The following is a 25365-nucleotide window of genomic DNA, read 5'->3' on the forward strand; positions in this document are numbered from 1 at the left end:
GCCACTCTCCCCAGCTGCCTTTCCAAACGCCTGCGTGCTGGTGGAGAGAGTTTTCCCGCACCTTGTTCGCCCGTCAGAAAGCGGCGCCGGCGGGGAGCGAGCGTGAGAAAGTGAGCGTGTGCGCTGCGGGAAAGCACGACCCAACAGCCGGAGCCCGGTGTCCGAGCGCCCAGTCCGCCCTGTCCGCCCCCAGACCCGCGAAGGGCGGGGGCCCCGGACAGTGAGGCGCGGGAAGCGAGGCCGGCGGGTGCCGGGGGTTGGCGGGACGCGCGCTCCGTGCCGGCGCCGGCCTCGAGCCCGCGCTCCCTCCCCCCGCCCGCGTGCCCGCGCCGCTGCGCGATGCAGTGTGGGGAATGGCTGGGGTTGGCTGAAGAGCGCACAGTGGAGTTTTAATGTCCGCCATGTTGGCCATGGCGTATTGAAGAGAGCGAGCGAGAGAGGAGCGGAGCGGCACAGCCTCCCACCCTCCCGGCTGGTGTTAGTGCCCGGACGGCGGGCTCTGCGCTCCGCCCCTCAAGTCCCCGGCAGCGGTTGGCGAGTGGGGACCGAACCCCCGGTTCTCCATGATCCCGCTGGCCGGGGCCGTTTCCCCAGAGCGGAGAGGTATCTGCTGCGCCTGAGATGAGTAAACTGTCGTTTCGGGCGCGGGCGCTAGACGCCTCGAAGCCGCTGCCGGTTTTCCGCTGTGAGGATCTGCCCGACCTGCACGAATACGCCTCGATAAACAGGGCCGTGCCGCAGATGCCCACCGGAATGGAGAAGGAAGAGGAGTCGGTACGTGTTAACTCCCCTGTCCGACCCACCGTCAGGCCCGCTCCCTCTGCTGCCTGCGGCGGCAGCGGAGCAGCAAACCCACACAAAATGGCCGCCATCTTCTCTTCGCCGCCGACTCTCAGTCGCCGGCCGGGCCTATACCCCGCCTCCCCCGGCCTTGACCCCCGGCCGCCGCGGCCCGGCGGGGCCCCTTCTAAGGCCACCCGCTGACCCCGGCCACTTGTACCCGGGTCCCGCGGAGTTCGGGGGCCCGAAAGGCACAAAGGGGTCACGTGACGAAGCTGCCGGCAGCCATTTTGTGTCTTAGTTCTTGGGTTGGGCCTTGTGCATCCGGAGAGGGGAACGGGCTGGGTGGCTGTGGGGGTGCGGCGAGTCGGGAGCCGTGGAGGACCCGCCTGCAGGCCTCTCCGTGGGCCGCTGGGTGGCGCTCTAGGGCCACTGCGGCCCGCGCGCCGCTGCCCGTGCCGGGAGCGCAGGTTCTATGCACAGTCGGGGAATTTGCCCCATCGCCTGGGAAGCTTGTTGGACTCAGTGCAGCCCCCACGTGGAGCCTCAGACGGGCATGTCATGTTGGCTGCGGCTCTGTGAGGCTTTTCTCCCCCTCTCTGCAAGGAAATGTCGAGAGTGCAGCGTGTTTGCCCGGACGACTTACTTTTCTAGAAGATAAGACTTACTCTCAGGGTCCTCTTTCTGGGATGTTTGCATCCATCCCTCTCCAGAGCTAGTTGGTCGGAGGATAATAAACCACTATCCCTGAGTTTTTCTGTGATCCTTGCGAATATCTTGCAGATTTGTTTGGAGTACCTCTCTCTTCAGAAGCCTGTAACCTTACCTATTTGTAAAATAAATTTAAGTAACTGTTATAGATCTAAATTTCGAAGGAGGATCCTTTCTTACTCAAAACCGAACTAAAACTAAGTGACTTGATTCACAGAAATCTTAATATTGAGATGTCTAAATTGGGTGGGTTTCAGCACGTAAATGACTGTTGACAACTAATAGTCATTTTACCATCGCTGTGTCTTTACCTTGTTGTGGAAGTTGGGTTCGGACACCAGGATAATAGAATCTTCCTCTCATTTCCCCCAGATCCTTGACAGTATAACTTGATGACTTCTAATCCTAAGGAATTGCATACCTTGGTTTTCAGGTACAGCCATTTAAACAGGGTGCAGTGTATTGACAGTTCAAGGAAGTCCAGGAGTCGCGTGGATTTGTGTGCTACAATTTTGTTGTGGAAAATTGTACTGTAATAATTCTCTTGGTACTGTAAGAATTTTTAATGTGGAAATTATGCTCTGTAATGTTGTTTTTGGAAATAAAACTGTTTAAACTCTTTGGGTTAACCTTTTAAAGTAAAATAGCTGTGACAGTGGAATGTTACTTTTGAGGGTAGTGTCTTAAATCTAACTTTACAGATAAGCCAAGTGTATGTAGTAGCTGAGATTGTCTAGTTGGGCACTGACTTTCAGCACATTGTCTTATGAGACACTACCTCTTAATTTATTTTACTTGTATCAACTTTAGAATAGCATGGTGCCATTTGTTTATTTTTTAATAAGTGAATTTGTTTTTAAAAATTAAAGTACTTGTGACTGCAGAATCTTGTCTTTTGCTTTTATTTTTATTTCTGTTTATAAATTTTACAGATAATACTTTCAAGTATTGGGGTGTTGGTTTTACCCTGCCCTGGAAATTAATTTGTAGTTCTTGTTTAGCAGCCAAGGAAGGGGAAAGCCTTGATTAAAGCAAGACAGCACTACAGTACACTTTAGACTCCCAAGTCTTGCTTCTGTGAATACTTTGGACAGTCCCAAGAGTTACAACCTAAAGTCAGAGCTGAGCTCAATGAATTAAATTTTACGGGTAATTTTTGTTCGCTGAAATAATTTAAGCTTTTTTTTTCTTTTCTTTTCTGAGTTGGAGTCTCACTCTGTTGCCCAGGCTGGAGTGCAGTGGCACCATCTCGGCTCACTGCAACCCTCCGCCTCCCGAGTTCAAGTGATTCTCCTGCTTCAGTCTCCCCAGTAGCTGGGATTATAGGCGCTTGCCACCACGCCCAGCCGATTTTTGTACTTTTAATAGAGACAGTGTTTTGCCATGTTGCCCAGGCTGGTTTTGAACTCTTGACCTCAGGTGATCCGACCGCCTCGGCCTCCCAAAGTGCTGGGATTACAGGCATGAGCCGCCGCGTCCGGCCAATTTTCACGTTTTATACTGCAGTGGCTATCAATAGTTTGTAACATGTGGAGTCCCTAATTTTGAAACACAGGGATTTTTTTTTTCTTCAGATTGCCTTTTTCCATTATGTGCTTAGAATTTTTCACTTCACAGCCAACCAAAGCTGTGTATGAGCAGAGAAGCATAGACCTCAAGAATAGATACTGAACCTAATGGAAGAATGTAAAAAGTACCCGGTAAACAAGCTCCTTTACAGTCCTGTGGTTCATGCTGTTAGTGGTAGGCTGTGTAAATCATAATATTGAAAGTAGTGTGTTATGCAGTGTTGAAAAGGTGTATTAAACATAAAGGTAATTGAATTCTGGATTCACCATAGAAAAACTTTTTGATGATTTGCAGAAGCATTTTGTACTTCTAATAAAGAGGAAGGAAGGGTTAAAGCAAACTTCTGCCTTTAACTGACACGTTAGTTATTTGTTATCTTCTTAGGTCACTGTAACCTAGAACCTGAATTGACTGTCTTAGAAAAAAAGTATGTAGTCCTATGTTGGTCCTGAAAGGTGAGGACAGTTTTTTTATACACCACCTCATTAAAGCATTTTATTGATCAAAATAATCTGCAGAATTGTCATGTGAAATACACCTAGTAATTGTTACGTTGTTTCTGGATATACTTGACAGAAATCCAGGTCTTTTAACATTGGGAAAATAAGTATTATTCGTGTATTCCCATTTAACCAGTGTTGGCTGCACACACGGGCGTAACGAGGCAAACTTTTTAATTTTTAAGAAACAACTTTAAGTAGAAGCCCTTACCCCCCCCCCCCCCCCGCGCCAAAAAGATAGTTTGGAGGCAAAAAATGTTACTGAACTTACCTATTTTTTAATTATTATAGTAGTACTGAAAAAGTAACTTCAGATTGTGATAAATTGAAGGATTTGATTGGGTCAGAGATGTTAGAGATTAAATGCGAATTCGCAGAATGTAATGCATCGAAATTTGCTAAGTCTGAAAGTAACAGATTGGCAGGATGCTGTGGCTCACGCCTGTAATCCCAGCACTTTGGGAGGCCGAGGCGGGTGGATCACCTCAGGTTGGGAGTTCGAGACCAGCCTGGCCAACATGGTGAAACCCTGTCTCTACTAAAAATACAAAAATTAGCAAGCCGCGGTGGCGGCTGCCTGTAATCCCAGCTATTCAGGAGGCTGAGGCAGGAGAATCGGTTGAACCCGGGAGGCGGAAGTTGCAGAGAGCTGAGATCGCCCCACTGCACTCCAGCCTGTGCAACAAGAGCAAAACTCCGTTTCAGAAAAAATAATTTAATTAAAAATAAAAAAGTAACGGATGATGAAAACAGTCTATTTCATGAAGTACAGATGTGACTTAAATCACAGCGAAATAATAGACTTAATTGAGTCCCTTTGGGGTTTAAAAAAGCTAAAAGTTTAAACAAGTGCTTGGTTGGTGTGGGGCATGTGTCCTATTATGAATATTTTACAATGTTAACTTTAAGATTATAATTTAATTATAATCTTAAATCTTGTGCTACGGCTTCGCATTCTATTGAAAGGTTAAACTTACCAAATGGATTAATACCATCAAATCTTTTTATTAAAATTGACTCGATTAAAATTGGAGCTTTATGTTGTTACAATTCTCCTTTATGGAAACCACTTTTAAAAAGTCGATTTTAAAATGATATTTAGCAAAATGGAGCTACTGTTCCATAGTAGTTTAACATTTCATTGGGTTGTCTAGAGTGCATAGTTCCATTTATGAGGGGGGTGGCAACTTAACCTTTCCTCTCCTGTTACCTAGACTGGTTTGGGTAGGATATTTGTTGTAATTAAGATGTTAATGATGTTTTCATATTGATACTACGCTACAGTCACCTTTGAAACTGTTACAAGAAGAATCTAACCACCATAATCCAGCACCTTAGTTGTATAGGATTCTAACAGGACAGGATAGTCTTTATACTCCCACCTTTTCTGTATTACCGGCACAATATACGTTGTTACTAAGCCCAAGTTAAGAACTATTTATAAGAAGTGGATGGGAGTTGTTTTTAATTATGGGGAAATGGGAAATATGTACATATCCTTGATCCGAGAAAAAAATGGTTACTACATTTCCAAAACTTGGTAATAAAAACCTAGTTTAAATTTAAATCACTTTGAAAGAAACCAAGAGTCTCTTTCTTTAACCTTTAATATTGTAAACCAATATTCTTAGTCCCTTGATCTGGAGCTGTAAAGATCAATCTAGATTTTTCCATTCTATCCACTGTCTTGGAAGTGAAGAAAAATACATGAAATCTCAATTATAGTAGAAGCAAAGTTTAACAAACTAATTACAGATAGTTTGAATTAGAAAAGAATTGAGAGTATGGGGATTTTTGCATTAGATTATAATTACTTCAGATAAAATCAAAGAGAATTAATAATAAAATGTTTCAGCTGTCTATACTGTCCAAAGATATTTTTGCATAAAGTTGCTAAGCTAGGGTTCTGAGGGTTATGTGAAAATAATTCTGGAAGTGATGAATTCCCACCGTATGCCTGTAAAATGTTAGAATATATTTTTCTAGGGAGAAGGTTCACATTTATCATCAATTTCTCAAAGTATTGGTAATGGGCTGGGGCAGAAAGCCCAGGGTTAAGATGAGCTATTCCATAAATTTCAAACTGAGTCATTTTGGTTTTGTTTCAGTTTGGCAGTTACTAAATAGACTTAGTCAAAGGAGGATAATTGAAAAAGGACAGGCAGTCCAGGAAGAGACTAAGGATTCTTGAATACAGAAGGGACCTTTTGAACACTTACATGCCTACACACCTGAAATGTTAGTATTAACTTTTGTTTCAGTATACCATTTGAATGTGTTTATGTATCTAATGGTATTTTGTGAGTGCTTTTCATGATCAGCAATGGCATTTGTACTGAATTACATTTTTTCTGTTAATAGGACTTAATTAAAAGTACTGTCTACAGTGTAGCTTAAATTTTGTAAACGAGAGAAAAAGTTCTGCATAAAGGTTCATGAATGTGTGGGCAGGATTAAATATACCAACCAATCCTGTTAAAAATGGCTGGGTTTTAGCTTTATATTTTGCATTCTACTATGTCATGGTATGTACTGGTAGTAATGGTAGAAACATAGAATCTACACAAACACACACACACAGAGACGTGTCCACGTTTTAAAGCACTTAGTAATGGGAAGAGTTCTTTTTATGTATATAAAGATGTGATTTCTGATTACATTTATTACTCAATTTTCTTGAAAAGTTAAGGATGCTTAATTGTTAACAGCAGTTAGTTAAAAGCAGAAGATAGCATTTTAAGGGAGCAATAATACCATGGAATTAATCGTATCATTTGTGATTGTACTTCTTAGAAGAAGAGAATGCACAAGGAAATGGGAATTTTATATTGTAATTCAGGAATAAAATGAATTGAGTGTGTCTAAGGGCAAAAGTGATATGAAAGTATGACATACTTTCAGAGACAGGACTAGAGTATGTATTTTACTTTTAGAGTAGACTTTTGGAACATTAAAGTGTGACTTGCATTGATATAACTTTTTGATAAGAATAAACCAAATTCTGAGAAATCAGTGAGAAGACAAGGGATTCAAATGTCTTAAACAACTTGCTAGAATTGCTTTTTTTTTTTTTTTTTTTTTTTGAGTCAAAGTCTTGCTCTGTCACCCAGGCTGGAGAGCAGTGACACGATCATAGCTCACTGCAGCTGCAGCCTCAACCTCCCTAGCTCAAGCAGTCCTCTCACCTCAGCCTTACAAGTAGCTGAAACTACAGGTACACACCACCACACCTAATTTTTTGTATTTTTTTTTTTAAAGATCACCATGTTGCCCGGGCTGTTCTCAAACTCCTGGGCTCAAGTGATCCACCCACCTTGGTCTCCCAAAGTGCTGAGATTATAGGCGAGAGCCAGTGCACCTGGCCCTAGAATTGCTTTTAATTTATTGATGCTAACTGTTGCCTTCAACACATTTATAAACTGTAGCAAATCTTTCTTGATTAGGTTTATTAAATCATGTAATAATAGGTAGTGATTTTGAGTTCTTAACAATATTTTAAATATAGTGGACACTCAACTTTGCACCTTTAAATACATGAAGTGAATTCCATCTACCAACCCTGCTGTAATAGGTATATGAAAAACAAAAGCAAACTTACTGTACTTATAACATCTACTATAATACGTTATCTGAGGTGTAGCTTTGATCAATGCAGATACAATCAGTTCTTTAAAAGATAAAGCCCTCCCTCAAGTATTTGTTGTAATGGAAGTTATCTTTAAAGTTTTGGTTCAGTTTTTGGATATGTGTTGTGATAATCACTTGCTGAATTGCAAAGCAGATTATTTAAGCAAATCGTTTCGGTTGAATTTCCCTCAGTATAGCAAGTACCGACTGAAGAAATTGGATGTGACCTTAGAGTGAATCTAGGGGCAAACATGACCTGAGGTTTAAAATGTCCTGTGAATGATTTAATATAGGTTCTAATGTTTTTATATATTGGGATGAACTATTTTGATAATGTAGCAATTGTATATCCTCTGAATATCCGAATAGCAATTGTGTATTCTAAGGAAACTTTTCCTACCTTGATTTTGTATCCATTGACAAGTCACTTAACGTCACTGAAAGAACTTTAGTCTCTGCATTTCTTAAGTCTTCTGAGCTACCTTACAAAATAGCTCTGAGGAGTAAGGCAGTGTATGTAAAATCATGTACAGATGAATTTCATTATTACCAAACACTAATAGAATTTCTAGAATGGCCTTGCTTTTTGTTCTCAGAAGATACTTAACATTATATTTTGTATTTGGGATTGTCTGACATAAAAGTGTTAGATGTATTTTGTCTCCTTAGAGAGTTGTATGATATGATTGTGAAAAACTATGTATTTTAACTTAGGTTATTATTATTATTATTATTACTATTCAGACAGAGTTCACTCTGTCACCCATCCTGGAGTGCAGTGGCATGATCTCGGCTCATTGCCACCTCCACCTCCCAGATTCAAGCGATTCTCGTGCCTCAGCCTCCTGAGTAGCTGGGACTACAGGTGTGTGCCACCATGCCCAGCTAATTTAGGTAATTATTAATAGGAAAAAGCATCAAACTAGGAGTTACTAGACTTAAGGCCTTACTTTAGCCTCTAGCTCTGCTTCCACATGCCCCAGGTTTTCTTGACTGTAAGATGCAGTAGGCCTATGGTAGTTTCCTGTTGTAATGAGAATATTCTGTTGCCATTATATTTAAATCTGTTTCCAAAAGAATTTTATGTGTTTAGAGAATAGTCATTAAATCTCGAGTTAATCTCATTTGCATATTATGTAAACATAATTTGCATGGAAGTAAAGGTGCATGGATAGTTGGTTCCAGTTTAAGAAGGGTCAGGTTCTAAAAGCCAGTCTCTAAAGGATTTAAAGATATAATTGGATGCAGTAGTCAGAAAATAACTTTTATTGTCATGAGAATTTGAGATTAGAGCCAGAATTTATTATTATTATTATTTTTTTATTTGTTATTTTTTTTTGAGACAAGGTCTCCCTCTGTTGCCCAGGCTGGAGTGTAGTGGCATGATCTCGGCTCATTGCAGCCTCAGCCTCCTGGGCTCAAGGCTCCTCCCACATTAGCCTCCTGAGTAGCTGAAACTCCAGGAGGATGCCACCATATGTTCTTATGTGGCAGTGGAACAAGATACTACAGAATTTTAGTTAGAAGGAGAAGGATAATTTTCTTTGGATAGATGGTTAGGAAACATGTGGCCTGAAACTTGAGTGGTGGGAATGAGCTGTGGGTAGATCTGCATGAGGAACATTCCAGAGAGACCTACAGGTGCACAGAGCCTGAGCTGAAACAGGAGACCATTGTACTCAGAGCAGAGTGAGCAGGGGATTGGAGATTAGGAGATGAGGACACATACGTACTCGGGATCCAGATCAGGAAGGGATTGTTAGGCTACCATGAGAAGTTTTGACTGTGTTGAAATGAAGTAAGCTATTAGCGAGTTTGAGGGAGCGACATGATCTGATTTAATGGTTTTTCAAGATTATTCTGGCTACCATGTGGAGAATGAGTCATACTGGGCAAGACTGATGATGATGGCTTTAAGTAGGGTTGGTACTAGTGGAAATGGAGAGAAATGGATGGATTTGAGATATATTTTGAGGAGCCAGAACCAACAGAACTTGCTGGTGGATTTGAATGTATTAGATGGAGAGAGAGAATCCGAGGATGAACCTCCAACTTGAGCAGCTGGATAGATGAGTGGGCTTCTTACAGAGAAGGGACAATTAGGGGGTGGGGGATGTAGAAGGGATGGACTTGTTCAGTTTAAAATGTGCCTCTTTTGTCCTGATTGGATATGTGAGAATATATACATTAGAGAAGTTTGTGCTAGAAGTGTATAATTTTGAAGTCATGAGTTGGTACTATAAATCTGAGAGTCTTCAGCTTATGAATCGCATAGAATGCTGTGCTCTGGCACTCAGAGGAGGAGCTACTGAAAAGATTTTCTTCATTTTTAGAATAAAAACATCTCAAGAAGGAAGGACATTGGTTAACTATGTCCACTGAGAAGATGAAAGTATGGGAAAGTAATTTAATTATATGTGTGCCATTGGCATGTTTTGATGGAGTGGTGAGAAGGAAAGCCCAGCTGGAGTAGAAGAAATAATAGAAGATGAAAAAGGGGACATGGCAAGTATAGTCAACTCTTTGGAATAGCTCTGCTGTGAAAGAGAAAAAAACAGGGCTGGAGAAGCTGGAGGAGGCCCCCAGATCAGCAAATGATTTCTTTAAAAATTAGTTACAAAGTTCCATCAGGCACAAATGAAGGAAACAAATGAAGCTGAGCCCTAGATTGACCCACTTCACTGCCTTGAGAATTTTCAGATTGCAGCACAGGGAGGGGAAATCCCAAACAGACCTGGCAGCTCCTTCAGTTGAAGAAACAGAATTCAGAGTGTGGGGAGGCCTAAGTGACTTCGGAGCAGAGTACCAGGGCTGCACAGAAAAAGAGCTCCAGATATTCACAGGGTGTCCCTTTGAGTGTCTAGCTGAAAACTGATCTGATCCTGTCCATGAGGAACTTCCAAGTCTAGGGAAAAGCAACAGGAAAGAAAGAACAGTTTGGGAAGCTCATAGGGCCGAGACTGCGCTACATTCCCACTAACCAGAATGGAAAGGCCTCAGTACACAGAGTATCAAGAACCCTCAGAAGGGTTATTGTCTCAGTAGTGAGGCCGAGGCCAGATTACTTCTAAAGACTGTTCTGGACTTGCCCTAACAAAGATTGAGCACTAGCCTCAAAAGAATCAAACTAAATTTTAAGTAACTTGATTGTGTCCCAGAACAAAGGCCAAAAATGTTTAAAGGAATATTAAAATATCCTGCAACATAAGCTCAGTGTTTAGCATCCAATAAAAAATTATCAGGCATTCATAGAAGCTGGAAAATATGGCCCATAATTAGGGAAAAAATTAACAGAGACATAGAAATAACCCAGGTAATCAAACTAAAAGTATGAAATAATCCCATCCTCTCTCCTACTGAAGGACTTCATTCCTAATAACTATTTTATGTCTCTCCTGGATCCATTTAATGGAGATATTGGTTACTAATTACAACAGGAACTTTTTTTTTCCTTTGTGAAAGGAAGGCAGATAAACGAGAAAAGATGCATGTCAGTCGTTAAGAGTTGGTTATGACAGGATGAGGTAGTTTATCCTATGGTTGTATTTTTTCTATGAGGTATGAGTGAGGTCATCACCTCAAGAGTGAGGGAGAACCTTCAGAGATGAGGTAGGTATAGGAAAGCTAACTTAGTAGAAAAATCTCAAAGGATTGATAGATTTGCTGAGGGCTCAATATTTGTGATCATTTAAAGTGAGACCAGTCAGCTCACTTGGGCAGTAGCATTCACTTGAGTTCCAGCACAAAGTAGGTAGATAGGGTTTGTCAAGGGTCAATGTTCGGCCAGCAAGTAGAAAGGAGGAAGACAGGGATGAAGGCATTAAAAATTAGGTAGTAGGCCGGGCACGGTGGCTCACACCTGTAATCCCAGCACTTTGGGAGGCCAAGGCCGGTGGATCACGAGCTCAGGAGTTCGAGACCAGCCTGGCCAACATGGTGAAACCCAGTCTCTACTAAAAATAACAAAAATTAACTGGACATGGTGGCGGACACCTGTAATCCCAGCTACTCCAGAGGCTGATGCAGTATATCAAATATATATCTCAAATCCATCCATTTCTCTTCATTTCCACTAGTACCAACCCTACTTAAAGCCATCATCATCACTCTTGCCCAGTATGACTCATTTTCCACATGGTAGCCAGAATAATCTTGAACCTGGGAGGTGGGGGTTGCAGTGAGCCGAGATAGTGCCATTGCGCTCCAGCCTGGACAATAAGAGCAAAACTCCGTTTCAAAAAAAAAAAAAAAAGGTAGTAGATTATCATGATGGACCATGGAATCTAAACTGGGTAAGCAGGGAAAGAAGACATCCGGGAGCTGATGAATAGTAGAAAAGTGGTAGGACTCAATTGGGATGGAAGGCTCTGTGGAATTGATTTGTTACAGTGGGAGTGCTTGAGTGAGTGAAGAGTCAGGAGGGTGGTGGCTAAAGAGGGACATGTTTGAGTTTAAACTTCAGAGGTAGCACAATTATTAGTGAAGGCAAAATCTAGAGTATAACCATAGGAGTGGTGGCTGAGATGGAGTAGAGGAAAAGAAAGATCAGCGTGGGCGAGGAGGTCATGCTATTTCATCATTATCCATGTAAATTCTGTCATGAAAAATGATGCCAGAAGTGTGGTAGTTGAGAAAACAGTGCTGTGACTGTGACATAAAGAGTGTATATGGCAGCTTTAGGGAGAGAGTGATGCTGTGAACTTCTGAGTGGTTGTGTTTTTTTGAAGGGACAACAAAGAAGAAATGGGATAGAGCTGGCAATGGGAAGCAAGGAGAGTGGATGTGTATGCCATCCACAAGTCTGGCATATGGGAAAATAAACAGCTTCTGGTTGGAAGGGCGATGGGGAGTATTGTTTCTGGAATGCACTGCCAGGCTTCAGTTAGGGCAAGGTGAGGGAACACTGAAAGAAGTTGAGAATGAGTATAAAGAAGAGTTTGCTGATACATCTTTAGTCTAGACAACAGAGTGGAAGACTTTGAGACAGTCGGGAAGGGTGGAAGATTGGGACAGGTTAGGAGATACTGAGATTAGAATGGTGATGAGAGCCAGGGTGGTACTGTTATGTCTTGGACTCTGTTGGTAATGGTTACAAAGAATGATGGGATTTATCCAGCCAACCTCAAGTGAGCAAACAATACAAGATAACCCTCCTGCTAGATATTCTAAACTGTAGAGGACCATTCTTGCAGCTAGAAGTGGTATGATAGCCTCAAGGAAGGGCAGCTCTACTAAGTAGAAAGTGATGACCCCTTGAACTCCAAGGAGTACCCTATCATTCCTGCTGCACAGTTGTATAAATATCTTCATAATGAAGGATTTTTGTACAGCACGGTTGTTTCAGGGCTCAGAAAATGGACCTTTAAGGGTTGTATTGAATATCTCAGACTTCTCCTTCCTTTGCAGTGGTTCTCAACAAGGGCTATATCATTCTTCCACCCTGGAGACATTCTGGAAATTTGTGGGGGTGCTTTGGATTGTCAGTTACTGGGAGATGCTGTTGATATTAATTAAAAATAAGAGGGGGCCTAGTAATGACATAAACCCCACCTTACAAAACAGTCTCACAAAATGACTTGACTATCCCAGAGAACATTCCAGCAGATAAAATTACAATTTATAAATTATCTGAGTCTAGGCCCTAATTTCATTTTACATGTATACAGTTTTAATATACAGTAAATTTTCCAGAAAAGCAGCTAGTGTATAAAGTAAGAGGATGTTGTACTTTTTTTGTTCAGAACTTTTGCAGGAGTTCTTACTGTTTGAAAGTCACTTCATTGACATCACCATTTGTGGCATTTGAGTCAATAGTATATACCTGTATAAAGTGTGATTTTTTTTTTTTTTAAGCTGTTATATTCAAAAGTCTTATCCTATCACAGCTCAAAGTCTAGAATCTCATCTAAGTTAGATTCAGGTACAGTTGGGACTTCTTGGATTTTCCTTAAGTACAGCTTCTCAAGTACAATTCCTGCTGACCTGTAAAGCCAAAGCGATATGTTACCTGGTCCTCATCCTTCCTCCAGACACTTGCCCAATATACAGTATTGGGTAAGGCTTAAGATAACCTCTATAAAACATTCCTATCAAAGCAGGGGGTGGGGGGTGCCAAGAGATAGTAGGCACAAGGGAATCCCTGGTCTGTAACAATTCTGAAATCCAATCAGGCAATCCTTGGGTGGGTCTCAATTCCTAGGTGTAATTCACCCCTGCTGTCAGCTTTGCCCTTTGGGCATGTGGTTCTTTCTCCACAGTCACCTTTCTTCATGAAAGGTAGTACATGTTTGTTTGCAACCGACTAGTTTTCTTATCTTGCTTCCTACAACAATTTGGGGCCTCTGAAGGCTTCATTTTCCATCTGTTGTCTCTTTCAGTTCAAGCTGGCAGTGTTTCACCATATGTAACTATTTTTTAAAACTTTGTGCATCTTTTGTGAATCCTTTTGGGGTCAATCTATTAGTTGAAAATCATATACACAAATTTATTTGAGGTACGCCCGTTTCTACCTTGAGCTCCTATTGAGAGACAACACCCTTCTCGCAAAGCCTTATTGTCTGACTGAGATACACTGTGAAGTGCAAAATTCTAGCAGGGCTTTTGTCTGACAAAGTAGTATTCTGAGGTACTGTCTTTGGTATTTCTGAGCTCTTAACAGAAGATTTTATAGTTACTCCCATGGCTTAGTTTTTAGATCATGTTTTTCTGGCAGTGCCCTGTATTTGATCTTGGCTCAGAACCCATTTCTGAATGTTAGCATTGTTTGCAATCTGAAGAGACTGCAAATTTTCAAAACCATCAAGTCGTTGCTCTTCTTTAAGAGGTCTTGATTTAATTTATATCTTCTCATTTTTTGCTGTATATAGCAGAAAAAGCAAGGCAGCACTTTCTAGTTGAAACTCTCCTTAGCTAAATCACTCAGTTCATTACATAAAATTTCCAGGTTTTTGTGGGGGTTTTTTTGTTGTTGTTTGTTTTTGAGACGAAGTCTCACTCTGTCGCCCAGGCTGTGGCGCGATATCGGCTCACTGCAACCTCCGCCTCCCAGGTTCAAGCGATTCTCCTGCCTCAGCCTCCTGAGTAGCTGGGACTACAGGCGCACGCCACCATGCCCGGCTAAATTTTTATTTTTAGTAGAGACGGGGTTTCGCCATGGTGGCCAGAATGGTCTCGATCTCCTGACCTCGTAATCCACCGGCCTTGGCCTCCCAAAAGTGCTGGGGTTACAGGCGTGAGCCACTGTGCCCAGCCAAAATTTCTGGTTTTTATATGACCAAAGGTCACAGTATTACTAAGCCTCGTGCCCCTTCCTAACAAGGATACCTCCTCTTCTAGTTTCCAATAACATCTACCTCACTTTTCTGTTCTCCTTGTAGCCTTATGAAATACCATGAGACTTTTTAAAAACAGCTTCTTAACTAAACTATCCTTAAGAGCCATGGTCTGTTTCCAAAGCCAATCCAACATTTCAGTGTTTTGTTATAGCAGTGAGGACTCCCAGTATCAACATGTGTTACTTATCTATTACTATGTAACTAATTACCCAAAAATGTAGCAGTTTAAAACAACAAACATTTGTAATCTCACAGTTTATGAGGATCAGGAATCCAGGGGCAACATCTGTTGGGTGGTTCTGACCGCTGTCTGCATAAAAGCTGTTCAGGATTGCAGTCACCTGCAGCCCTGCTTCCAGGCTTGCTCACATTGTTGGCTGGAGGCTTCTGTCCCAGTTCTCTCTACTACCTTTGTGTCTTCACAGAACAAATGACTCTAGCGAGTATGTACCAAGTAAGAGAGCGTGCAAGTCTTTTATCACCCAATCTTAGAAGTGACATACTATCACTTCTGCCATGTGCTGTTGGTCACACAGACCAACCCTTGTTCACTGTGGGAGGTGACTACCCAAGGGTATGAACACCAATCATCCTGCAGGCTGGCTACCACAAGCCCTCTGCTCAGTGAACTGAACTATACTGTGCTTCATGCTCTCTCAGTGGGCCATGCTGTCTCTCACTTCTGCCTTTACTTATACTGCCCTTTGCCCCAAATGCTTTTCCTTTCCTCTGTCTGTTCAACAAACCTGTTTGCTGTCAACTTTTATGAAGGCTTTCCAAGCCCTATCACAGCACTTTTGGAAAACAGATTCATTTATGATTGTTTCCTTTGCAACAAACCTTTTGAAAGCAAAAACTATTTTATCTTAAAGGCTTAATATTGCACTAGCACAAGTGTTTCTTGAATTAGTATTTAAATAGTTCTGGAAAAATCTAGGTAGTCAATGATAACTTTGTATTCTAAAATGGCAATCAGATACCTGTTTTGTGTTTTTCTGCCCTTGAGCTTTTGGAATGAGACTAATAAAGTAAGATTTAAGCTGTGCTTTATGGGAAGGACATGAGACATTTTAATAAACCAAAATTTTAAGCCAGAGAAAATGTTATGGCCTCCCCCAAAATGTTTTGTGAAATGCTGTGCTTAGGCCACTTGTACATCATGTTGACTTACGAGATGACTTACTCATCAAACACTTATAAACTTACATTTACAAAGTATAATGCTAAATACTGTGGAATTTACAAACGTCTTATCTGGAAGGGACTTATAATTCACATGGTAAATAAAACAGTCTGAGGTAGTCTTTTTCAAGTCCTTGTTGTAAGTATCAGAAATACTTATTTTTACTTTGGATAGTTTATATGTTATCTGTCTCTAAGTCTAATAAAACTGTGTAAACCAACTTGTAATATTAAGTTCTGGAGAAGTCATCTATTTTTTTTTTCATTTGAAGTGAATGTAAGTACAATAGATGATGTAAAATCAAAACCAGTTATTTTACTCTAAACTTTTATAAAAATTTCTTCTCTCTAATCAGAAAGTTTTGAAAAATGAAGATTTTAGTTGCAGTTACCATATTACCTGCCTTAAAGTTTTCTTTTTTTTTTTTTTCTTTTGAGACGGAGTTTTGCTGTTTTTGCACAGGCTGGAGTTCAATGGTGCTATCTTGGCTCACTGCAACCTCCGCCTCCCAGGTTCAAGCAATTCTGCCTCAGCCTCCCAAGTAGCTGGAATTACAGGCACCCACCACCATGCCCAGTTACTTAAAGTTTCCTTTTCATTTACCATAATGGAATCTTGACACTACATATGAGACTTCTGTATGGATTTTTTTCCCTTTGTGAATGTTTCTTTGTAATGCAATTTAAAAGAAAATAGTCACTTCTTTTCCAAGAAAACACCAAATGGCGGATGACGCTGGTGCAGCGGGGGAGCCCGGAGGCCCTGGTGGCCCTGGGTTGGGCAACTGTGGTGGCTTCCGCGGAGGTTTCGGCAGTGGCATCCAGGGCCGGGGTCGCGGCCGTGGACGGGGCCGGGGCCGAGGCCGCGGAGCTCGCAGAGGCAAGGCCAAGGATAAGGAGTGGATGCCCCTCACTAGGTTGGGCTGCTTGGTCAAGGACATGAAGATGAAGTCCCTGGAGGAGATCTATCTCTTCTCCCTGCCCATTAAGGAATCAGAGATCATTGACTTTTTCCTGGGGGCCTCTCTCAAGGATGAGGTTTTGAAGATTATGCCAGTGCAGAAGCAGACCTGTGCTGGCCAGCGTACCGGGTTCAAGGCGTTTGTTGCTATCGGGGACTACAATGGTGGCCACGTCGGTCTGGGTGTTAAGTGCTCCAAGGAGGTGGCCACCGCCATCCATGCGGCCATCATCCTGGCCAAGCTCTCCATTGTCCCCGTGCGCAGAGGCTACTGGGGGAACAAGATCGGCCAGCCCCGCACTGTCCCTTGCAAGGTGACAGGCCGCTGTGGCTCTGTGCTGGCGCGCCTTATCCCTGCACCCAGGCGCACTGGCATCATCTCCGCACCTGTGCCTAAGAAGCTGCTCATGATGGCTGGTATCGATGACTGCTACACCTCAGCCGGGGGCTGCACTGCCACCCTGGGCAACTTCGCCAAGGCCACCTTTGACGCCATTTCTAAGACCTACAGCCACCTGATCCCTGACCTCTGGAAGGAGACTGTATTTACCAAGTCTCCCTATCAGGAATTCACTGACCACCTCATCAAGACCCACACCAGAGTCTCTGTGCAGCGGACCCAGGCTCCAGCTGTGCCTACAACATAGGGTTTTTATACAAGAAAAATAAAGTGAATTAAGCGTGAAAAAAAAAAAGAAAAAAGAAAATAGCAGTCTTTTTTTCTGTATACCCTGAAATATACAGAAAAAATAATATACCTTGATTCGTTTGTCTTGGAATTTTCTCTGCACTATTTTAAAGCCTTCATTAAGTTTTATTTCATCTTACATTTGAACTTCTACACTGTGATTTTGTACAATACACATGAGATCAGACATTCTAACTTTTGTAGTGATGAAACATTTTGTTCCGCTTTTTTGGAGATGCTTTTTTTTCTGGCCTTTATATTTTTATGACTGGGGGTTTTTTTTCCATAAAATTTCTCAGTTGAACCTTAATTCTTGTTCATATCTAAAACTATTTCTCAAGGATGCATAGTACTTTGTATCACTAGCAAGAAACCAATTAATACCTATAATAATGCTCCTTTATTTGGGGGCCTAACTACCTTAAATCCTTTCTGGAATCTTAAGTTTGAATAAAATCTGCAATTTCTAAGATTTGGATCCAGGATTTTTCACTAAGCAGACTACCTTATCAATTGGGAAATAATGGAATATAATCCAGTGTGTTTGACTACTAAATAAAGTGGCATGAAACAAGATGACCACCCATCCCTAATACATGTGTGTCTTCTAAAAGGATTGCTGGGGCTGTTGGAAAGGCATACTTGTGATGTAAATGCTGTTTTTTGTTAGCTAGCTGTAACAAATGGGTGTGGGCTGCCCTTCCACTCAGCTTAATGTATTCAGATTGACTGTGAATCCAGTGGAGAAATTGGAGAACTAGGATGAAGGTGTAGACAGGCTAGCAAAAGTTTAAAATAAGTTCCAAATATTTCAGATGTTATTGTCTCTGTTGCTACTTCCCTAATTCAAGGTATTGCCATCTCTTGCCTAAATTTAAGTAGCTTCCTCACTGGTCTTCCCAAGACTATAATTGCTGTCTCCCCAGTATTCTTAATACAACCAGTGGCCCTTTGAAAAAGAAAATCTCATTGTGTCACTCTTGCTAAAAACCTATGAAGAGTTCCCATTGTTTTCAAAGTAGCATTATATACTAGGCTTTATGTAACCTGGCTCCTATGTCCTTTTAGTACCTCCAAAGCCTTCAAATTCGCTTCAGCCACAGAATCGTTCCTCATTTATTCTCATGCACTGAAGCACCGTTCCCCTGTGGGTTGGTTAGTAATCTCCCACAGATCCTTCAGATCTCAGCCCAGGGTCACTTCCTAGGTATCCACTCATTATGATAGGACTGTCACAGGCTCTCATAATACCATCTTTCATGGCAATTACTGCTGTAAATTTCCATTTTATTTATGTAGTTATTTGGTTATAGTCTCACCACATGACTAAGCTCCAAGTACCTCTAGCATTGGAGCTTAATGCCTCTAATTTTTTTAATAAATGACTGGATTGGCTTACTGTTAATTTATTCGTAGTTTCTAGTTTAGTCTATCCCAGAGCTATGTTTAGAGATTAGGAGGGACATAACTCCTATTGTAATTTAGAGTTATATGAGGATAATGATGGTTCCAGCAGAGTCTACCTCATTGGGAGCTAAAACACTTGACGACCTGCTTCCTATAGAAAGTTGGAGACTTAAGCATACTTTTAAATCAGGTTTTTAATTCAGGCTCTGGGTTGTTTGTTGTTTGTTGGTACCACAATTGTGCAAGCTTGTAATGTGTCTAAAAACACGTTTCCATTCAGCTCATATGCCAGTGTTCTTTACCAGATGTATGTTTTATAAACGCTGCTACCAGTAACCTGTTGGGCTCTGTGTGTGTGTATTTATGTGTCTTTTTCTTTTCCTCAGAGCATTTTATTCAACTGAGAGCGTTAATTGGGTGTCACAATTTTAATTGGATCTCTGCTCTGAGACTCTTCTCTTTAACCCATTGAGATGTTTTAACAGTGAATATGATGCCCATACTCTTGATTTGATTTGATACTCTTCCTTTGTTGCTCAAAGCCTTTGGTGGTTTTTAAACTTACAGCTTGGGGTTGATAAATCTTTTCTTCCAACTGTGAAAGCCTCCGCATTTTGGGGCCCTCTTCCTTTTATTCCTGCTTACAAACTCTGGTCAATTTTAAAATTTGTTTTTCTTGCAATACCAAACAGTCAAGACAACCAACATACCATTTTAATGTTAGGGTTTTTAAAATTGGCGCGTAGTGATCATACATACAATTATGTTCTGCATAGTGACGTTTCAGTCAACAGACCACATATATGACTCTGGTGTCCCCCAAAGTTGTAATAACATATTCTTACTGTACCTTTTCCATGTTTAGATATGCTTAGATCCACAAATACTATGTAGTAAGTTATACCATCTAAGTTTGTTAAGTAAATCTATAGTGTTTGCATGATACAGTCACCTAATGATGCATTTCTCAGAACACATTCCCATTATTAAGCAACGCATGGCTATATTTATGGAGTAATGTTCTATACGTGTGTACACTGTGTAATGACCAGATCATGGCAATTAACATAGCCATGACCTTAAGCATTTATCATTTCTTTGTTGTGAGAACATTCACAATCCTTTCTTCTGGCTATTTTGAAACATATAATGTGCTGTCGTTAGCAATAGTCACTCTACTGTCCAATAGAGTACCAGAACTGACTCCTATCTGACTGTAAATTGTCCCCCTTGACCAACTTCTCCCTGTTCCCCATCCCTCCTAACATCCCCAGTCTCTGGAAAACACTGTTCTTCCCTCAACTTCTATGAGTTGTTGTTTTGTTTTGTTGAGATTTCACATATGAATGAGATCATGTGATATTTATCTTTCTGTGTCTGGTTTATCTCACTTTAACATAGTATCTCCTAGGCTCATCTGTGTTGTAGCAAATGACAGAATTTCATCCTTTTTTGTAGCTGAATATTATTCCATTGTGAGTGTGTGTGTGTGTGTCACCACATTTTCTTCATTCATCTATTGATGGTAATTTACATTGATTTTTTTTTTTTTTTTTTTTTTTGAGGACCCTCTCCATGATGTTTTCTGTAATGGCTGTACTGATTTACATTCCCACTGACAGTGTGTGAGAGTTCTTTTTTTCTCTGCATCCTCACCAACATTTGTTACTTTTTGTCTTTCTAATAGCCGTTCTCACTTGAGTGAGGTGAAATTTCATTGTGGTGTTGATTTGCATTTTCCTGATGGTTAGTCATGATGAGCATTTTTTCCTATACCTGTTGGGAAATGTCCAGTTTTTTTAACCTCTTCCCCTAGAGCTATAGGTTTATTAAATACATTATCTACCTGCTTTTCAAATTATTATAACTGACTTTTACCAAATATTTTGTACTGCTTGTTAAGGATTGCCATCCTTCTAGAAGTTTCCTTGCTGCCTGGCCTTCAAGCCAGTGGCATATATTTTAGTTTTTTTGTTATAATAGTATCCTGTCTCCAGGTACCAATTTATATTTGTTAGGATGGGCTAGGATATGCTGTGATAACCAAGAACCTCAAAATCTTAATGGCATAAAATACACAAAGTTTTTTTTCTTATTCTTGTCACATTTTAGATCATTGTCCTGGATCAGCAGGGGAACCAGGGTGGTACAGCAGTAAACATCTCAAGCCTGGCGACAGGTGGAAGAGTGCATTGAAAGATTTCACATCTTTCACTGACAGTTAAATGCCATGGTTCAGAAGTCATATAGGTCACTTTGACTTACAATTGGCCAGAATTAGGCACCTAACCCCTCCCAGCCACAGGACAGCCAGAAAGTACAATCATAGCAGAAATTCTGATGAACATCTCTAAAGACTAACCCTTTCAGTATTCGTTTTTGTGTATTGGAAGAGGAAGGATAAAGAAGTAGGGATATTGTAGGTTCTGTCCTACAACTCCTTGCAGTGTGTTAACTGTACTTTTGTTTTTTGGAGATCTTTGAGAAGACAGATAAGAGGTGTAAATTCATCAGGCCGTGTTTCATCTGTCCTGAGTTTAAGGTCTTTATCTTTCTTCCTCCTATTAAAAAGTAAGTTTTGCATTCTAACCATGATTTGGTCAGACTTTAACATAAAGACCTCATTTACTTACTGGAAGGCATACTGTCGTTGATATTGTCAGACTGAAATAAATTCCTAATTAAGTACAAGTGTTGTAACACCAGGCCTCTGCTACCATTTATCACTGGAAAGAGTTAATTTGCCTTTATAGAGTTAAAAAAAAAAAAAAAAAAAAAAAAAAACCGGCAGTGTCTGCCACAGTTTGCTGCTTTGAAATGAGATTGTGATTACTCTTTTTTTGCCTACATTTGGAAGAATCAGCCTTTCGTTCTGACCAAATTTAATGCATGATACAAACTTTTAGTATGGTTTACTTAATGTTTTTGTAGGGAACATCTTACATATTATCTGGAAACTTTATCTACTTGATGTCTTTTATCTCCTTCCACTCTGAAATAAGGGAATTTATGTGATGTTTATATTAGCCTCAGAACCTTTACAAGAAAAGATAAAATTTTCCTCCTTTTATGTCACGTTTTGCAACCATTTGCCCCTTCCTGTGCAAATTAAAGTTGTTAGGAATTTTCTCTTGTTTCCATAGGATTTATTTCACATAGCATTTATTTCACATAGCATTAAGCTTTAAAAATGATCCAGTGAGTTATCTCATATCCATTGTGGGGTGAGGTATGTGGTGTAAATAATCTTTGAAATGAATTATTGCTATTAATTAGAAAAGCTATGAAAACAAGGCTTCCCAGTGACGGTAATACACACTTTTAATTTTGTTTTGTGTTTTGCAGTGTGTAGAGATCTCATTCTCTTGTACAAGTTGAAGTTTCTGACTATACTCAATATAGTATAGTGCTTGAATTTATCATAAAACGTCCTTAAGTTCTACAGTGAGAATTGATTATGTTCATAGGTTGACACTTGTTTTGTTAACAGTGACAGTCTGCCGCTAAAAATTAATTCAAGGTTTTATTTATTTATTTATTTATTTTATTTTTATTTATTTATTTGTTTTTTGAGACGGAGTCTCACTCTGTCGCCCCGGCTGGAGAGCAGTGGCGCGATCTCTGCTCACTGCAACCTCCGCCACCTGGGTTCTACAGGCTCGCCATTCTCCTGCCTCAGCCTCCCAAGTGGCTGGGACTACAGGCACCTGCCACCACGCCCAGCTAATTTTTTGTATTTTTAGTGGAGACGGAGTTTCACCGTGTTAGCCAGGATGGTCTCAATCTCCTGACCTTGTGATCCGCCCACCTCGGCCTCCCAAAGTGCCGGGATTACAGGCTTGAGCCACTGTGCCTGGCTAAAATGTGTTTTTGTTTGTTTGTTTGTTTTTTAAGATTAGTAGGAGAAAGAATATATTTTAAGAAAACACAAGGTAAATTTGGAACTAAAGTTTTAAAAATTTATTTACTTATTTATTAAGTAAATAATTAAGAGTAAGATTTATTAGAGTAACTTTTTTTTTTGTCTTTTTTGAGGCAAAGTGTCTCACTCTGTAGCCCAGGCTGGAGTGCAGTGGCACAACCTCGGCTCACTGCAGCCTGGCCTCTGGAGTTCAAGCGATTCTCCTGCCTCAGCCTCCTGAGTAGCTGGGATTATAGGCACCCGCCACCATGCCCAGCTAATTTTTTTAGAGACAGGGTTTCACTATGTTGGCCAGGCTGGTCTGGAACTCCTGACCTCAGGCAATCCACCCGCCTTGGCCTCCCAAAGTGCTGGGATTACAGGCGTGAACCACCATGCCCAGCCTAGAGTAACTATTAAGCTTATTTATTAAAGAATAACTACGCCAAGTGCAGTGGCTCACGCCTGTAATCCCAGCACTTTGGGAGGCCAAGGCAGGTGGATCACGAGGTTAGGAGGTCGAGACCATCCTGGCTAACATGGTGAAACCCCGTTTTTACTAAAAATACAAAAAAATTAGCCAGGCGTGGTGGCGGGCACCTGTAGTCCCAGCCACTTGGGAGGCTGAAGCAGGAGAATGACGTGAACCCAGGAGGCGGAGCTTGCAGTGAGCCGAGATAGTGCCACTGCTCTCCAGCCTGGGCGACAGAGCGAGACTCTGTCTCAAAAAAATAAAATTAAATTAACTATTTCTATTAACAATTTAGGCCATTAATTATTATAATTTGCCTATTAGAATAATAAATGTACCAGGAATTTATGGACATATGTTTATTTAATCCTCATGGCAACCTTTGAAGTTAGGTGGCATTTTCTGTGCTTTACCAGTAAAGAAACAGGTTGAATTGATTTCATTAGTCAGAGAGCTAATATGTGTATGCTAGGGACCGTGCTAAGAGGTTTATGTCCATTTGTTGTTTCAGTTTCTTCTTATAATGGCAATTACCTGATTTTACTAATAAGGAAATTTGGTTTAGAAAAGTCAAGTCACAATTAGTAAACAGCAGACTTAGAATTCCAATTCAGATTTTTGATCATTGGGTGCTGTTGAATAGTAGTATATCTTTTATATACTTAGATACCTTCCTATTTGATAAGACTCATCTAATGAAATCAGAAACTTTGTTTCCTTACACCATGTTATACAATATAGAAGAAAAGAATTTATGGTATCAATATTAAATTAGAAATTTTGAAATACTACTCTGGTAATTATAAATAAAAGGGGGTAAGCTTGAACAAACATAAAAGGACACATATTTGAACAAGAAAGTTTTGAGATTGTCAGAGTCCCTTTTATTTTTTAACCAGTCCAGGAAGATACTACCTCTATTACAAATATCAGAAATTGCACTGGGGGGGATTTTGTGGTTTTGGTGAAACTTAGGGACTCCGTGAAAAGGAAGAAAATTCTGTAAGATTATTTTTAGTTTTAGTCTGAAGTGAATAAGAAGAAGTACATTGTATATACTTCTCTTTTTAAAAAAATTATGGATACATAATAGTTGTACGTATTTACAGGGTACATGTGATATTTTGATACAAGCATACAATGTGTAATGATCAAATCAGGGTAATTTGAGTATCCATCACCTCAAGCATTTATCATTTCTTTGTGTTAGGAACATTCCAGTTCCACTCATTTAGTTGTTTTGAAATATACAATAAATCATGGTTTAAAAAAAAAAAAAGGTCTCTTTATTTTGCTGCCAAACCCTAGATCTTATTCCATCTAACTGTATATTTGTACCCATTAATCATCCCTTCTTTATCCCTCCCTCCCCACTACCCTTCCCAGCCTTTGGTAGCCATCATTTTATTCTCTATCTCCATGAGTTCGGTTTTTTGTTTTGTTTTGTTTTTTTAGCTCCCACATATTGATGATAACCATCATTTCTCATATTAGCCACATTATAGTATTCCAGAGTCATCTTAAACATGCACAAATGTTAGCATTCATAGAAATCCTAAAGGTTTATATTTTAGACAAGTAAAACAATGTATGTAATAAAGTAAGTGTAACAACAGCTAAGTGCTACATTGACTGGCAAGAAACCAACTGTAGATAAATCTGTTATTTTTGATAGAAGAACAGGGCATGGTCAAATTTAGTCTACTTGATACTTTGTTTCAACCTATTTCATCACGTAAATCCTTCTCTGGATGGTAAATAATTTAGTTATCTTCTGACTTCTTTTATGGTAGATTTTATAGTAATAATAAAGTACTAAGCTGATTCCTTATAAGTAAACTCATTTCTCATTACTTTCTGTAAAAAGATTATATTATTTTGTTTCCATATATGGTATAGTAAATGTGTCAAAGATAGAAGCAAAGTGTTAGAAATCCAGAAGAAGAACTAACAAATTTTATTAGTTTTCTATTTTTGTGTATATTAAGCAAGATAAAACAGACTTTTTACTGCGAACTGCGATACATGTAAGGCTAACGCGTGATTCAGAATGGCATAGGGAAGCATCTGTACCTGGTCTTGGCTTTCTTGTGACTTCATCTTCCTTAGGTCTGTCCTTCATATCTAGGATGCCTGGACATTAGCAGCAGTTAAGTCTTAGGAGCTAAAATCAAGTAGAAGTACTCTAAGGAGAATCCTGTAAGCAAAGCTAAGAAACCTGCTCTTACTTCCT

The 25365-nt window shown here is 40.4% G+C and overlaps 1 protein-coding gene and 1 pseudogene across 5 annotated transcripts in view; both read left to right on the top strand.

Annotated features, from left to right (window-relative positions):
* The window catches only part of EPC1 (enhancer of polycomb homolog 1), a 112134-nt gene that overhangs the window by 31958 nt on the left and 54811 nt on the right, over nt 1–25365 (top strand). Inside the window, exon 1 of one of the 4 annotated variants that reach the window (XM_030797732.1) lies at nt 319–774. The exons of 2 other annotated variants lie outside the window; for them this stretch is intronic. In XM_030797732.1, coding sequence (XP_030653592.1) covers nt 622–774 — 153 coding nt within the window. In that variant the 5' untranslated portion in view covers nt 319–621. Of the gene's footprint in view, nt 1–318; nt 775–25365 lie in introns of those variants that run through there. One more of the 4 variants, XM_030797731.1, reaches the window with a different exon arrangement.
* LOC100594063 lies at nt 16346–17359 on the top strand (annotated as a pseudogene). The gene has a single exon (XR_001114817.2). The product of XR_001114817.2 is annotated as a 40S ribosomal protein S2 pseudogene (transcript).

This window comes from Nomascus leucogenys, chromosome 18 (genome assembly GCF_006542625.1).
Source record: "Nomascus leucogenys isolate Asia chromosome 18, Asia_NLE_v1, whole genome shotgun sequence".
Lineage (NCBI taxonomy): Eukaryota > Metazoa > Chordata > Mammalia > Primates > Hylobatidae > Nomascus > Nomascus leucogenys.